General features: G+C 33.6%; 1 protein-coding gene across 1 annotated transcript in view; it reads left to right on the top strand.

Annotated features, from left to right (window-relative positions):
* LOC106458372 (glutamate-rich WD repeat-containing protein 1-like) overlaps positions 1-12,702 on the top strand; it is a 33,503-nt gene extending 20,801 nt beyond the window's left edge. Inside the window, exons 3-6 of the mRNA XM_013917879.2 lie at positions 2,854-3,064; positions 8,568-8,710; positions 11,057-11,254; positions 12,319-12,702. Coding sequence (XP_013773333.1) covers positions 2,854-3,064; positions 8,568-8,710; positions 11,057-11,254; positions 12,319-12,639 — 873 coding nt within the window. The 3' untranslated portion in view covers positions 12,640-12,702. The remainder of the gene's footprint in view (positions 1-2,853; positions 3,065-8,567; positions 8,711-11,056; positions 11,255-12,318) is intronic.
* Positions 12,703-18,011: the final 5,309 nt, after the last annotated feature.

Here is an 18,011-nt window from a genome sequence, read left to right as displayed (position 1 = left end):
TACGCATACTACATTGCTGTTTCTGCTTCCCCAGAGTATTGCCTGCCTCCTGTGGTTATTTTACAGACTTCGACATGGCTGTGACATGAGGTAAGCCCTCACTAATGCTTTATTTTCTTTCACAGGCCCCTGCTTCAGCTTCACTTTGGATCCCACTCTGTGGCGAGTGGTGCCTGACTAGGTATTCTGTCTGTACTCAGAATGGGTTCCACTTAGGTGGCTCTAACTCTTCACAGACATCTTGATATCAAATCTGCACTGAAAGCCATGTTAATTCTCATACATTTATCAGGCTATGTATGCTCATCTTTGAGATGGGGTGTTTCACAAGATTAGTAGAGTGTAATTTCCTCATGATAATTACATCATAATATGTCTGTCTTCAGGCCATACTGCTCATGGATGGCATGGGTAAAGCAGAAAAGTATTGTTGCCCATCCCTGCCATGCCTAGATTGAATAAATTGGTGTGGTCTTGCTTTTTAAAAATGGGGTTTTGTAATCACCCATTGCACTGTCTTGGGTGTTGCAGTCCCTCTGGACTCTCCACTCCCCTTTCTTCCAGTGGAGTACAGGAGTCCTTACCACTTACCGGGTCCAAGCTGCTGGGGTGGTTGACTATGTAGGCCACCTGCTGGATGGGTTCCACAAGGATGGCTATAACCATTTAGCTCAGAGTAGGATGGTGGTGTTCTGCCAGTGTAGAGGGAATTAAAGATGGCCTTTGGAATGGGTTGTCTTTAGATATAAATTTTAGCTTGATAACTATATGAATAATAAGGACTAATTTGGATTTTGTTTTGGTTTTTATGTAATAGTCTTAGTCTAGTTTAGAGGATGGGACAGCCTAGATGGACCCTTGTTGTCCCTAAATGTTATGTTATTTAATAGATTACATATAACCACTGGCAGCAATTGTATCGATTGGTTTCATGTCAAGAACTCAATTAATCAAAATTCTGATTCTGTCAACTGTCGCAAAAATAATCAACTAATCAGATTTAGTTTTACTGATTATTTAAGCTTATACCAACTATTCAAGTAATCATAATATTGCTACCAAACTTGCTCACTCTATCTATGCTATAGCATGACTAGAGGGAAGGCAACTTTCTGAGTATCTAATATTTGTATGTACCACAGATTGAGAAACATTATACTAATTGATTTGGGGGCTGTCAATTAATCAATGAACAAATATGAATAATCACCCAGCTCTAATAATAAATATCCATATTTGTATTTAATTGATTTAACAGTTGTCCACCAGGGATGTAGAATGACTCTTTTTCTTTTGGATTATTTCACATTAACCATCATATATACATAGGCCATTGTGTATTGTAACTTGTTAAACATTATTTGGGCTTCTTTACATTTTTCTGAAGGCTGTTAATGCTCTTGCAAGATCTATATTTTATAACATTATCTGTAGTAATATTTTCTAAAGAAAACAACAAACATTTATTCTTTTCCTCATCCTTCTCTTAAAGTTTGAAGAGGTATTTAAAAATGTGCTGAAGCTAAAAATAATATTAGCTTGAAGTTTTTTTTTCTGCAAAACCTACATGATTTACAAATTTATCAATCAACCAAATAACCAATTTTGATATGTTTTCCTTAAAGCTCATTAGCATATTTTTTTCATAAATAATCTTTTAAAAATAAAATAAAGTCAGATAGATTACATAATTGTATACAGTACTACACCATAATTATTTGGATGTCTTTTGGACATGTGGCATGGCTACCCAGAATACTCTGCTAGGGAATATGATAATAATGCCAGATAGGTCAATTGGTAACATCAAAAAGTATGTAAAATAACCCTGGAAATAGTGAATTTAAGAGAAAGGAAGCCATAATCTGCCTGGAATGTGAAAAATAATTACTTCATTTGTTTGATCATGTACATAACATGGATTGTGATAATAATGAAACTGTGTTATATCTATGAATATTTGAGAAACAAAGTTATAGCATAAGAGCAGTATTTCTGATATATTTATTTCATGAAAAATGAGCTTTTGTTTCCTCATACTTCTCATTAGTTGCTGAAAAATGTAGTTAGTAAGGTGAAATTAGATCTCAGATATATTTCAGTTTAGTAGTTTGCCTTTTTCATCAAACTCTTGATTTCATTAATTTCATCTTATCAAGAAAATTATGCCAAACCATATAACTTTAGGCACATGATAAAAAAATGTTAAAACAAAATTTGATTTCTTAACTACATATGGAGTAAGAACCTGTTGTTGTAGGAACCACAGGTCCTCCTTGTGATGAATGTACAAACTAAAATAACTTTTAATTGGTAAATGGCACATTGGATATAATCAAGTTATGTTATATCACACTTAATTGCTATTGTTGTATGTAGTCATTAAACTTAATTAATGGTATGTGACAATTAGAGTGTAAAACATCTGTTAAGTTTAATAAAAAAATTGACACTTACTAAAGCTAATCTTATAACTCAGTACTTAAAGCAATATCATTGTAAAATAGTTACCAAATAAATGTGATTTTGCATAATTCTCTTTCTATCTTGTTTCATTATTTAGTTGTTTTTATTTTGTATAGTTATATTTTATTCTTAAAGAAAGCTAAACTATTAACGTTTTATCTTTACCAGACCCAGAGATATTTTTAATCTTTAACAGTTAAAATTGTACTCTTATTTTCAGGTTGGTGGTTTTGAAGTTAATTTGAGTTTCACAGTATGATGCTGAATGAATGTTAAATTCATTTTAGGAATTGTATTAATTTTTTTTTTCAAAGAGTGTATACAACTTCTGCAAATTCTCTCAGTAAAAATAACTCATCATGAGATGTTTTTATTTTCCTGTTGAAGGTGACAGCTATTAATAATCGTCCACTTGCTGCAAGTTGGTCAGAAATGGGAAAAGTCTATATTTGGGACTTATCTCATCCTCTTCAAGCTGTAAATGTTCCACATGTAATGGCTTCGTATGTTCGGAATAACGAAGCTCCCAAGCCACTCTTCACTTTCACTGGTCATCAGTCTGAAGGATTTGCTGTTGATTGGTCTCCAACTAAACCAGGTTTTAATTTTTCTACATTATTATTTAATGCTACCCTATTTTAAACAATGAGGTGTCAAAATATTTGTTTATTACATTTCTTTTATGAAAATAAAGAGTGGAAGATTCCCATTGTTAAAATGCATGTTATAGAGAAATACGAGAGGGAAAAAGATGTGTGTGTTTTTGGTCTTACTATAAAATTCATGCTTATCAAGTATGTGCAGCTCATTTTGTTGATGAAATCTATCTTAATAAAAAAACTTTTTTTTTTTAGTTTACTAATGGTATAACTCATTATAAAAACAGTTAAATATAGCAATTCAAACAAGATACTCAATTGTAACCTCGAGTTATGTCTCTTGTGGAGGTGGTAAATTCCAATTTGGGGTTTTGTTTTGGGATTGGTAATGGGTTCTGGATCTCTTTTTTTTTTTATTCACCTTTTTTTTATCCCTTGCATACTTCAGGGTTCAACATTTTTTCATTATTTTCTATTGTTTTTCAGGTTCCACATTACCTTGTTTTTTTCTTTATCTGTTTTACAGAATTAATGCTTCTTTCTTCTTAAGGAGTGCAAACACCACTCTGCTTATTTCTATCCCAGTTTCTCTTCACTGTGGGCATTGTGACTCTTTGTGATGGTAGAGATTCACTACTGTATTTAAAAGTAATATTTTAAGAATAAAATATAATTCAAAATTATGTCTACTGTTCCAATTGTCCTCCCTTTCCTGTTGAATTTGGAAGAAAATGTGACCACATAAGGTTGTCAAGGCAGATGTCAAACACAGGTAATAAATATAATGTAATAAAAGGTGATTGGCCAAAATATTCTGTCAACAGATGGCACAAAACATCTGACTACCAACATAATGGTCCCATGCAACATGAATTTGAACAATTTGCAAATGGGAGACAGTTGATTTATGGCACAAGCAAGAGAGATAGCTTGAGTATGTAGTATAAGGAATACATGTATTTCTTTGAATTATATTTTAATAATAACATATTACTTTGAAGTAGAAAAAATTAATGCACAGTTGTTGTAAATAATGTAATAGTTCTTGGATGTTTAACATAATTGTGCTACTAAATTTTTTAATTTGTCATAGTATTTATAATATATATAAACACACAGACACACACCTTTATTTCTACTTTACTTTGTAATAAATATTTAGGTCTTACAAGAAACAATCTCTCCAATCATAGTTTGTTGCAAGAAATAAAATAACTTGAAAGCAATATTCAGTAGAAATTACTATGATGTCCTCTGCCATGGAAATCATGACCATGTTGTAAAAGTCAGTTTTTCTTTTGATGATGTAAAGGTTTTTTTTAAACTAATATTCTCTTGTGTGACCTAGTCCTTGTTTCTTCTCTCTAATCTTAAGCATTGTTAACATATATTCCAATGTTGTATTAAATTTTACATAGTAATTTATATATCTGCTTGCTAACTCCTCGTGCCGTTCAGTAATTTAAAAATATACACTTCGTTTCCAATATGCTATATTATAGATCTGTACAATAAATTGACATATCAGTTAATTAATGACATTTGAAATAGACTTATTTAGACTTGCCAGTTTATAGATTAGACACTATGTTCTTATATTAATTCATAAATATACATGAAACCTAAATGGCAGTTGTTGTCTGTAGATGTACACATAATCTGCTTGATTTAAAAACAGATGCTGTTAATACAGAAGGTAATTCCTACATAGTAATTTATAGATGTACACACAAAGCCTACTTGATAACTTAGATACTGATACTATTAATTCAATAGCTAATTCTTACATAGTGATTTATAGATGTACACCCAAAACCTACTTGATGATTTAAATACTGATACTGTTACTCCATGAGTTAATTCTTGCATAGTCATTTTTAGATATATATACTAACCCTACTTGATGATAGATAATGATGATGTTAATTCATGAGCTAATTCTTACATAGTGATTTACACACAAAATCTACTTGATGAGTAAAGTATTGATGCTGTTAAGCCACAAGGTAAGCTGTTATGTGAGAGGAGGTAAGATATCATATTGGAATCATCAAGCAGGTTTAATGTGTACATCTATAAATTACTATGTAAGAATTAGCTTGTGGGTTTACAGTATCAGTATTTAAATCATTAGGTAGGTTGTGTGTGTACATCTATAAATCACAGTATAAGAATTAGCTCATGGATTAGCAGTATCGGTATCTAAATCTTAAAGTAGGTTGTGTGTGTACATCTATAAATCACTATGTAGGAGTTGTGTAACAAGCTAAGTTCTCCAAAAAACAAGTAACTGATTGAAATTCCATGAGTAGAGGTCAAGAAAAGAACATGTCTAAACACCATGAGTGACAACTGAAAAGTGAATTTGAGCTAAGCTGCATAGAGGGAGTCAGCTGTGTTAGGCATTGTGACACACTCCTATTTGTGGAGGGTTATCGCATGCTACCACACAGCTGTCTCATATGAAAACAGGTGAGGGTAGGAGGGAGTATCAAGACTAGAGGCGAGCAAAAATTTGTGCATATAGAGGGCAGTACAAGTACAGATTAGTTATCATCAATTCAAAGTTTAATGTTACTACTACTACTGGTGGACTTACAGCAGTTACTGTTACTTCATCTACAATGGTTTTGGGTCCGCATTTATCGATGGAAGACGTTACAGCCTTGGTTTGCTGGTTGTTGGCTACTTTCATGTAGGCTTCAGATTTGCCTGAAGATTATCCTATCATGCCTTGTTCAGATGTATCTGAACAAGAGTATGATGATTTCAACAGCCTGCTTCCTCCCTATCACATGCCACACAGTCATATTTAACTCCAGTGGATGCACACAGTCCTTCTCTTTTCCTGAGGTGGATCAGCCAGGTTTGTTATGTTTTGTCCTTGTCTCTCATTTCCTTTGACTCCTCTTATTCTCTTTTAATTGAGACATCTTTGGCCCAATATCTTGTTTTCTCCCCTCTCTTGATATTGGGGTTCATGCCAGTATGTTAACAACCCAATTACATTCTGGGATCAGTATACCTTAATCTCTACATAATATGGAAGCTCATGCTTTGGCTTACCATAAGTCTGAGTTTTTTTTATTTATTCACAGCAGTTAGATTCTCTTCTGCCTCGGTGTAGTTTGGATCCCATTACTTCAGTCATGTTTTCACAACCTCAGTTCTTCTGTATTCACCTCACCTTATCCTCCTTCCTTCATTCCCTTTCCTCCGTTCACCTTTTTCTTAGGTCCTTTGTGTCCTGGTATTTTCCATTCTGGTATGATTGTTCTCTTCTGCCCTTTTCCTCCCAACATAGCTCCTCTATTGTTGAGATTTTTTGGGTCAGGACACACTTTGGTCTTGCATCTGTTAAACCCCAACCTCCTTACATGACTTACATATGGCTCCCTTTTTGAGGCAAGATGTCTTTGTGGGCCTTTCTGACTCATTAGAACCCAGAGTCGAGTCTGCCTATTTGCCCATCCCCCTTTTCTCATTGGCTTCCTGTTTCTCTCAACATCCTCCTGAGCCTGTTCTTGTGTCTTGTCCCCCTTCTTCCTAACCTATATTGGTTCATGCTTCACAGGTCTCTGAGGTCAACTGTTGGTTTTTATTTGACAACTTCAGCAGTCCCGGTGACTATGGTAGGTACAGTTCTTGTGGGGTCTAAGATTTTGCATTTTCCCACCATCTCAGATCCTTGGGTTCTGCAGGTTCTTTCCAAAGGGCTCTTTTTTTGCTTTTCTTCCTTTTCTCCCCTGTTCCCTTGTCCTTTTTCCTCCCCCACCTCCTCAGGATCCCAGTTCCAGCCAGTGTCTGTCCGAGGCAGTTCTCAACCTTCTTCACAAGGGCACTGTGGAATTGGTGGATCTTTCTCAGCAAGGTTTCTATTCCTGTTTGTTTGTTGTCCTTAAGAAGACCGGGGTATGGCACTCTATCATTGATCTTTCTTCCTTGAACTGCTTCCTTGATTCATGGAGTCATACCTATCTCTTCGATTGGTTTTCACTCCTGGTCTGTGTCTTACTTCCACATAACTATCTTCTCAGCATCCCAGCATTTTCTTCATTTTTTCCATCTGGGTTGCATCTACGTGTTCCAGGCTCTTCTATTCAGGCTGGCATTGGTTCCTTACGTTTTTGTCGGGTGGTTCCAGCCTTTGCACATCTTCTCCATTCCAGGAGCTTTCATTTCCACCATTACATGGACAACTGGTTGCTTCTAGCTCCTTTTCATGCTACCTCTTCCCTTCACAGTCAGTTTCTTTTTTTGAGAAACTGCACAGGTAGTTTGGCTGGTCAAGGTGAAGAAGTCCTTCCTCTTCCTCACTCAATACCTTGTTCATCTCAGGGTATTTTTCAATTCCCATCTCAACCAGGGCCCAACTTTCTCCCCTTTACCTGCGATCTTGAGAGCTTCTGGTTTGGATTGTTTCCTCTTCTCCTTCTCCAACAGTGCAAGAGGCTCTATCTTTTTTGGGGGACATGGACTTTGGAGGCCCTCATTCCCCTCAGTTGAGCCCACATGAGACCTCTTCAGTGGGCTTTACAAGTTCTCTGGAACTTCATTCAGGATCCCTTAGTCACCCTATTCCATCTCCCTCCTTCCCTGCATGTGGACTTCACCTGATACTTGAACTGAGACAACACCACACTATGTATTCCATTTCCTCTTCCTCGTTTGGAAAGTGAGCTTTTTCATGGATGCTTCTCTTTCAGGTTGAGCTGCATATCAGGACAGGAGATTTCAGGACATTGGTCTGTAGCAGAGTCATCTTTGCATGTCTCTTAGAGCTGCGTGCTGCTCCTTGGGCTTTGGTTCATTTCCTTCTATCTCTCCAGAACCGGTTGGTTATGATCCATTCCAACAGCTCCACGGTTGTCTCATACATCACTCAGTCATTGTCTCTATGTTCCACACATTGGACCTCCCGTTTTGGACCCATTGCCATCACATGTACTTTACAACATACTGTTATACTGATTGAAATTGGAAGAATTTGGTTTTACAAGCATAGCCTTATCAAGTCCATTAAAATATGTACAGTGTAATTATTTGAAAGTTATGATAAAAAATTATTAAGTACTTACACTATGTTTATGGTAATCAGATATAGGCTACTAACCATGTCAGTGAAACATCTGTCAGTTGTTAGTCATGTTATGTGTGATGTGGAAAACTTCTGACACATAAAAAGTCTCAATATGACTGATAATATACCAGGTAAATACTTAACTTTTTGTTGTATTGATGTTAAAGTTGTGCCAGATCATTGCTGTAGAAATATAGAATGTTGACAAACCACATTTTGAAGATAGTAAAGCCATGACAATATTTCTGAGTTTAGTAGACTGAAATAAAGAACTGTCATTGTGACCAATTTAGCTTGTAGAGTAAAACTATCTATTTAATAGTATTAGTTTTGTACATTCCACTGAGTCTGGAGATGTATAGTTACACACCTTTTGCTATTATAATATTAAAAATTTACTGTTTTTCAAATATTCTATATAGGTGTTTTAGCCACGGGTGATTGTAAGAAAAACATCCATCTATGGAAGCCTCTTGAAGGAGGGACATGGCATGTTGACCAGCGAGCCTACACTGGACACACAGCATCTGTAGAGGATCTCCAGTGGTCTCCCAATGAGCCATATGTGAGTAAGTGTAAAAGTAAAATTGTAGGACTGTAAGGATTCACTAAAGGTATGATTCATTGTGGTTCATTAGCCAGAATTATGTACATGGATCATTTGTGCTGCAGATTGGTTCTTTTTCTTTTTTTCTGAATGTCCTTTTATGTTATATGAAAACAAATGCTTTAAGAAATTTAATTACATATTTACTTTTCCATACAAGTGTGTGATTAGACTATGTACTGTATAACCTTTCTAAATGTAGATTTCACTGTCTTTAGTAATGTGGCTTGGAAATTCCATTAATTGGGTTTCTAATTTCTCTTGAATACCAAGTATCAAGTTATTCAATAAATAATAAACCAAACTGACATGTGCTGTGTCAACAATGGCTGACTCATCCAAGTGTACAATAGAAGATGCACCTTCATCCTACCAATCAGCTATTTGAAAATATTTGGGGTTTGAAGTTTGGGATCAAAATGAAGTAAGAAAAACTGATCATTGAAAAACAGTATGTGAGATTAGAACAATGTCAAACATGGTCACACACTTGAATGTTACAAGAAACAAAGGAAGTTAAAGGTAAACTCTCACAAGCTTCACTTTCTGAAAGTAGTAAAGGTCATGGTATTACTCAGCTGAAACTCCAAAAAGTGTTTAAAATGAAATTAAACCTGAATAGTCCAAGGGCAAAAGAGATAAGATCTATTGGAATCTTTATGACTAAACACATGAGACATTTTCAGTGGTGGATAGTGTTGGTTTTAGGGATCTGCTTAGGGTTTTGAAGCCAAGATATGAAATCCCTTCTAAGACTTACTTTCATACTGGAAAAGGATAAACTTGACACTGAATTAAAAGGTGTTTCTTCTGTTACCCTTACCAGTTATGGATGAACTTTGAGATCTGCTGAAAGCTACTTCACTGTATTTTTATAAATGACAACTGGGAAATGAGAAATTACATTCTACAAACAAGATAGTTAAATGAGCTGCATATGGCCTAGCACTTGGTGAATGTACTGAAAGAGGCTGTATCTTCTAGGGCTTTCATGTGTTGCAAGTGGATAGGTTGTTAGAGTGGGTCAAAAGGGGTAGTTTCATTTTTGCACAGAAGTTCAACAGCAAATGGTAAATTGAAAACAAATCATCTTAAGCTTCATCAACACAAGCTTATTCAAGATGTCCCAGCCAGGTGGAATTCTAGTTTTGATGTGCTGTATCGTTACTTGGATTAACAGCCTACAATTTTGGCAACATTTATGGACAAAGAAGTTTTTATGAATAATCGTATAAAACAGTGCGTTTGAAATTTTTTTACTTTAAAGTTGATATTTTCAGATGATCAACAATTACATTTTAAGAAAAATGTGATTTCTTCATAAGTGCAGTGTTGATCATTTTATGTTTGGTATGCTAGCAAATTAACATAGTTATATATATCGTGATAAAAGAATCATGATTATTATTATTAAATCATGAGGTAAGTATGTTGTTACATCCCTATAAAATTGTAGTTTTAATAAACCAACTGATAGTTTTACATTTCTCTTATCAATATTCATCACAGTATATAAATGTTTAAGACTTTACATATGTGTTTTTTGAAGAAATAATTTTCAGTGCTTTTTTTCCATTCTTTTGTGTTCTCATGCATCAATAAACTGTATAGTAGAGTTAGTCATGTAGGCTCTCATTGCTGATTGATTTAGGTACAGATACTCAATGACAGTTTATTATGATAAAATGGGACAAGTTATCATTGCTAATAATAGTTAATTAAAAACTGCAAGTAATGTAGTGATTAAAAAAGAAAGATGAAGCACCGGGTGGAAAATGATATAACAAATGTTAAAGAATTTGTTAAGTTTATATAACAGAATCCTAAGTACCTCTCCAGTAAATTTGGTGGGATATATTTTGATTTTTAAGCTAGATGAATTGATGTTTAAAGAAACTTTATTTCAGTTACTTTTTTTTCATTATTAAATCTATATGCACTTATTGTTTGAATAAATATTCCTCAGTTTATTTTATATAGAGCGAAATATTGTTAGTAGTTGAAGTTATTTGTATGGAATTGAGTATGCAATATATTTAGAAAAAACAAGTTTCAGATGCATCCAAGTTGCCCAGTTTGTAGGAATTGAAAATGTACTTAGTGCAAAATTATAGAATGGACAGTGGTGTTACCATGAAACAGTGTTTTGGTATTTTTATAAACGTTTTTCTTTTTATTCCATTTCACATTAGTCATTTAAGTTTCAGAAATATTATTTCTGGATTTATCCCAAAACATTAATTAAAACCTGTTCTGTCTACCTAAAATGATATCTAAGAAGGACTGTGTTTTGTGGCTTTATAGGTTTTAGCCTCTTGTTCAGTAGATAAATCTATTCGTGTGTGGGACATGAGAGCTGCTCCTCAGAAGGCTTGCATGATAACCACTGAAGATGCTCATGAATTAGATATCAATGTCATCAGTTGGAACCGCAAGGAACCTTTTATATTGTCTGGCGGTGATGATGGGGTCATCAAGGTCTGGGATCTTCGACAGTTTAAAGTAAGTAGAGCATTAATAGATTATTTTTATGCCTTAAAAGTTTGTATTGTATATAAAAATTGGAAATTTTTAAAAAAAATTATTAGTCTACTAAAGTAAAAACAGTTACAGAGTTCCAAATACTGACTGGTATTTGACAAGTTACTAATCAAATCTATAAAATTTCACATTTTCACTTTTAATTTGTAAATTTTCATGTGAAAATGATGATGAATACATGTAACTGTCTTCATATTAAACATAAAATTCTAAAGTAGAATGTTAATTAAAATTCATAGCTGAAGTGTGGAAAACCTAAACATGTTCAATATTTTGACCCATACATGGAACATGAAGTTCCAAAAGTATAAAGTAGTTTCTTTGCAATTGTTTTTCAAGTCAGTCAAACTTGCAGGAGCTCAGTTTTTCTAAAATAATAAAATAAATGAAAAAGGGCCTAAAAATATTTTCAAATTTGTTTAGACTGTGCTTTAATTACTGTGAAATTGTACATTAGTTAACAATAAACCTATCACCTGTTTCAGTTACTTTTCGTTTTTCACCTTTATAGCAATTCATCAGAAAAACGTTTGAGGTTTTAATAATTATCTCTTTCTAGTTTATTCATATTTTACAGATTCTTAATGTTAAAATCTTCATTGCTTGTGCCATTATTCAGACTTTCTTTATGAGTCAGAATACCTTGAGTGTTAATTAATGGCAGTATGTATGGTACCTTAATTCTTTTAATAAGCTATTGTCCATGGTAATGAAGGAAGTGGATTCATTTCATAGATAACAAAATGAATAGTTTGTCAAGGGTGGAACTGTAGTTTTAAATTGTATCATTCTTCATCAGCCCAGCTAACCAATGAACAGACGTAATGGCAGATGACGAGTTGTCATCCCATTATCCTTCAGAAATGATAGTTAAAATATTATATAAAAATTTTATGATCTTTGTTTCATGAAAATATGTCAAGGACAATGATAGATACAACACTTAACAAATTATTTAATATGTATGCTATATTATATGAACTGTTATAGTATTTCATTTTCTAATAGCTTTATTTGATTTTTAGAAAGAAAGTGCTGTAGCAACATTCAAACACCACACAGCACCCATTACTTCAGTAGAATGGCATCCAACTGACAGCACTGTTTATGCTGCTTCTGGTTCTGATGACCAGATCTCCCTGTGGGATCTAGCTGTTGAGAGAGATGCTGAAGCTGAAAGAACAGCACAAGAAGAGGCAGAATTAGCAAACCTTCCACCCCAGCTGTTGTTCATTCACCAGGGACAAACTGAAATCAAAGAGTTACACTGGCACCCTCAGATGCCTGGGGTTATAATTAGTACAGCCTTATCTGGTTTTAATATTTTTCGAACCATCAGTGTTTAAAAGGAATGTAACTTTTATTTCCATGTAATTCGAATGTATATAAAAAATTGTTGTCTGGTTAAATTGATTTTGTGGCTTTGATTCTCAAGTCTTTTATTTGTACAGCAACAGAAATATCCTCAGTTTTTAGTGTTATATTCATTTAATTTCCAAATTTGTTTGCAGTGATGAAATGTGTATATGTACATGAGTAATCTTTATTTTACTCAGTAATATATGACTATACTTAAAACTTTTGGATTTTAATAAGATTTAATTCCATTAATTAAAAGGAAATTTATTACTTTTTCACACTAAAGTATTTATTTTGGGTGAGTTTTTGATTACTTTGAAGGTTTTTGAAACATACATTGGGCTGTGGGTTATTATTATAATTGACAAACATGAAATAATTTTCAAACAAAACTTAGCAATAGAACAAACAGTGTATGCCATCTATAGTGGATTGTTTATTCTATTGCTTGGGTTGTGTTTTAAAATAGTTGTTGATTGTAACTATCACATTTGGTCCAATGAAGACTCCAGCAAAAGGACTTGAAGACTTGCAAAAAATAATTATTTAATATGAGAAATGTCCAAAAGTGTCTTTAATTTCTAGTTTTATATCATATTATTAATAAAAAAAAAGCATACTTGAAGATTTATTTGCATTCTTCCATAAAAACTTGAGAGAACAAAATATTTACAACATTAAAAGATCCAAAGAATTTCATAAAATTTATGAAATACTAATAACACTAAAAGATTTGTTATATTTTATGTGTGTGTGTGTATGTATGTTCAATATTTTTGATATATTGCTGTTGGTATGACATTTGACTAGTATAAATAGTGTTTCATAAACTTGTGATAAAAATCAGTTATTTTTCCAAACAAATACTGCTTATGATTTTAATCCATCATGTTAATGTTTCAAGTAGATCAAGTTTATGAAACTTGTAGGCGATTTAAATATAAAGCACATCATTTGAGAAGTAGCCTATGTAAAGTGCTATAAGTCAGGATTTTTCTAATAGTGAATCCAAGCCAGAAACAGATTCCTCTCCTTAAAAATTTAAGAAAAGAGTGTGAAGCAATGGATCTTTATGGATCTGTAACCACATCTAATGTGTTTTTAAACACAACAATTTTCATATTTTTAAAACAAAAGTTATATGATAAAAAAAAATATGGACTACAGTAGGCCTAGTAATTAGCAGTGAATAAAGACTTCATTTCATTTTAAGTGCAGTATGTTTAAAGCAGAAATAAGTACAACATATTTATTTCTTGTACTTTTGGAACCTACTGTATAAACTAATATAAAGTAGTTACAAACTCTTATAATTTGCCTAACTCTCAAAATGATAATGACATAAAAAAAAAGTAATAAACTGTAAGCTTTAACTTTCTTTTGCAGCCAATAAGATACTGCATCAGTCCATCATTCATTTTCAAACTTCTTTCAAAAGTACTAGAATACCTGGATTTTCCAGGATGTAATTTACTAAATCTACCAATGACTTCATTTTTGTCAATCTTTTCACCATAATAAATATGCAGACATTAGGCAAGATTGATTTATTAAGAGATTTATCAGGAAACTGTCTAGGTTAAAAATCAACTAAAATTATTTTTGCTATGGAGGATAATAAGGGATTTGTGTGAACCACTTCATATGACTGCAGGCATATTATGTTTGATCTTGCAAAAAAGTCAATCAATTCAAATGGAATAAGTAAATAAGTGTAGGCTATAGTTAGTGATGTAGCTACGCGATCAGTGATGGAGGAAAAAACACTGTGGATAATATCTAATACATTCTCCTTCACTTTCACTCATGGGTTCTTAGAATTACTAATGTAGTTTTCACCTGTTGATGCTGTAATTGCATGACCCACTCTGAGAATAAGAAAACTGGTTTGTTGGCTTGCAAGTGCTGTGAATTATAATAGTATTACTTCAAATAAACCAATGTTAAAATAAAAAAATGAATAATGTTGTATAATTATTTTTTATCTTATAAATCTGATGGGTAAATGACTTGCTTAATCTGATTCAAACCAAAACAGTTGTTGTTCATGTGAGCTGATAGTATAAATAGCACCTAGACCACTACTATGTCTGTTGTACCGCAGCCAGCCTGATGAGCCCTATTATTTAGTGAAAGACCTTGTTAAGCACTGAATATGTCAGATATGGTATGGATAACATATTATCTTTTGTTTCCTCTCACGGGTTCTTAGTTAGTGTCAACTCTGAGTGTTTTTTAATGGTAACGAACATCAACTCTGAATGTTTTTTAATGGTTATGAACATCAACTTTAAAAGTTGTTTAGCTAAGTTGAGCCTGAAGTATGGTGTCATTGTGAAGTCAAGATAAATTATAAAACTGATCCTGGGAGGAAAATATTCAGTATTTTTATTACGTGTATTAGAAATAGCCTTCAAGTATTTCATATCTAATTAATTGACCTAAACCTCTTGTGTCTGACTAACTTCCGTCCCACCAAACGTGCTCATCCTTTCAGCCTTGGGGGAATTATAATGTGAGGGTCAATCCCACTAATCGTTGGTAAAAGAGTAACCCAAGAGTTAGTGGTGGGTGGTGATGACTAGCTGCCTTCAAAAACAAACAAACTGACTAACTAGTGAAAGTACATCACTTGATTTTATACATCTGCAAATTTATTTTTCTTTGTCATGTGGGAATTAACCTTGATTGGAACTTTCTTGTTACATAATTAGACTTCATTCAGTAGCTTTGCATTGAGCTCTGATTATTATACTTTTTTCTTAATATTTGTGTTACAAAAAATGTTTTGGAAAGCTAAACAATTTAAGAATGTCAGTCCAATTTGTATTTACACACAAAATTGCGCTGACTCCAGAAGCTAGAAAATGTTAGACAACATTATGTGTTATAAAAACGAAAATATTTTAATGATAAGCAAACAATCTTTTGTTGTTGTTAGCAATTTTCTTTGCCTGCAATTCCTTCTTCAGAGTTAGCAAATTTTCATCATCCTTCATGAAGTTTCTCGGTAATCTTGAATAATTTTTGATAAGAATTACTTCATTAATATTTTTACGCAGTAGTTAAGGTATTTTTCTTTAAAGAATTCCAACATTGTGTCACATGGATTCAAAGTTCATCCTTTATAGTACGACTGGCAATCTGATGGTCACGGGTTTCGAATCCCCGCCCAGCCAACATGCTTGTCCTTTCAGCCGTGGGAGCGTTATAATGTGACAGTCAGTCCCACTATTCGTTAGTAAAAGAGTAGCCCAAGAGTTTGCGGTGGATAGTGATGACTAGCTACCTTCCCTCTAATCTTTCACTGCTATATTAGTTTTGCACGAAATTCAAAACAAACATCTGTAGTAGATTTACATCCTATCATATTATTCATTTAAATTACTGGATCTTTTAAAGATATTTATGTGCAGATAAAAATACGCACGGAGTTAAAAGTACTAAGGCCACTTCTAGAGTGGATTATATTTAGGATCATTTCCTATTGGATAACCTCCAGTTCAAAATTTTGTAAATGTCATTTATATGAAAGAAAATTTAAATGATTTCCTATTCAGTAATTCCTTAAAGAGAATGCTTAAATATTATACAATTTTCTGATCAAATGTAGTATTTCTAATGAAGGAAACATACGTTGTTGTAATAATTAACATGCATTTATCATTACTCCATAAAGATGTGATTTGTTAAGACTTGTATAGGAAACTGCAGGAAACGTCTGCGTTGTTTACGGTTTCTTATATTCTGTGAAACATGTATAGCAACCAGGGATGGGGCGAATACTGCAGATCAGTAATCAAATACGAATAATTCATATTTTTATGAATGCGAAAGCAAATACAAGAAAAATGCTAAGTATATAAATACATAGGAATATATTCATGAATATTTTTCGGGTAATATACAATAATGATAAAACAGCAAATGATAAGATTTCAATACTTTTATTTTATGAAACAAACTTTTTAGAATCTGAAACAAACAAAATTTGAACAAATAATAACATTTCAGTATTTAAAAAATACTTATAGATATTATATCTGTCAGTGAGGCGGCAGCGATCAGGTCTGAGAGTTCTACGTCAATGCTCAAGGGGGGGGGCAGAGGATTCTGGAACATTTGGGTAGCATTTGGCTTGTATAGCTAGAATAGGAGCGTCTTTTTCATAAATTTTCCAATGATCTGGAGGGTTGCAATCTTCAGGAATGCAAGGACCATCGAGGTAGGTGTTGATCTGTGTATTCTCTGAAAATGAGGTGGCTGGTTTCTTGGAGGCAGCAGAGAAACTAAAGAGCTTAGTTTTTTTTTTGCGAGGGGGGATTTACAGTCCTCTTGTGGTTCCACGGTTGTATGATTATTTGTTGAGGAAACTTTCTGAACTTCTTGCTGCAGGAGCATTTGATTGGATACATAGACCATAGGTCTAATGAAACACCAGTCAAGTTTAAATCTGGGATCCAATGCAGAAGCCACTTCGTTGTTCATACTGAGTCAGCCTGGCATAAACAAGTTTCTTCAGTGCAGAGAAAAGATTGAAATTATATGTGGACTGCATGTTGACAATCATCAGCTCATAAACACGTGACACTACATAATTGGAGGTAACAATGTTCTGTCCCCTCTTCAAAATATGTCAGTATTGTCATCAAATCTGCAAGCGAAGTTCGATCATGAAAAGTAAGTTTCGATGTACCATTATCCAGATTATCCAACTTCTCCTTGGGAATCTTCAATAAATAATTAATCATCTTAATTTCTGAGTTCCATCGTGTTGGTGTTACCAACTGAACTCTGGCCTCTCCCTCAAGTAGATCAGTTGCTTGTGTTGATTTTCGAATGTAAAGCACGATGGCTGATATTTTGGAAATTACTTTCAGCAGGGGGCCATGTCCAGGAAGAAATTCGATTAAATTATCTGCTGATTTAGATTCATCCAAAAATTCATCTTCGAGACATTATCTGTAGATGAGCTATCACCATCTCTATCACTAGGTAGTGAAGCCTTGTTCATGTTGGATGCGTAATCAGATGCCACATATGACACCTTGTTGATGTTAAAGAGATTTATTGTTTCGTCATATTGAGCTGCAATGTCATCAGATGTGTACACTTCTTGAAGCGCCGACATGCTAGCATGACTGTTTGCATTTTTCAGACAGTATAAAATGACCAGTGACTCCAAGAAAGCTGTGCATTTTTCAGCAATTCCAGATATCCACGATGACATTGATGATGGGTAAAATTTGCAGTAAGGAGATGACTTTTTGTTGGACTTCATCAAACCTGCTCTTGATCAACATTGTGGACAGATGCTTTCAACTGGGAAGAATATACTGAGAAATCTATGGCTGCCAAT

Source organism: Limulus polyphemus, unplaced genomic scaffold, assembly GCF_000517525.1.
Source record: "Limulus polyphemus unplaced genomic scaffold, Limulus_polyphemus-2.1.2 Scaffold452, whole genome shotgun sequence".
In the NCBI taxonomy this organism is placed as follows: Eukaryota; Metazoa; Arthropoda; class Merostomata; order Xiphosura; family Limulidae; genus Limulus; species Limulus polyphemus.
This window is presented reverse-complemented; position numbering and strand designations above follow the sequence as displayed.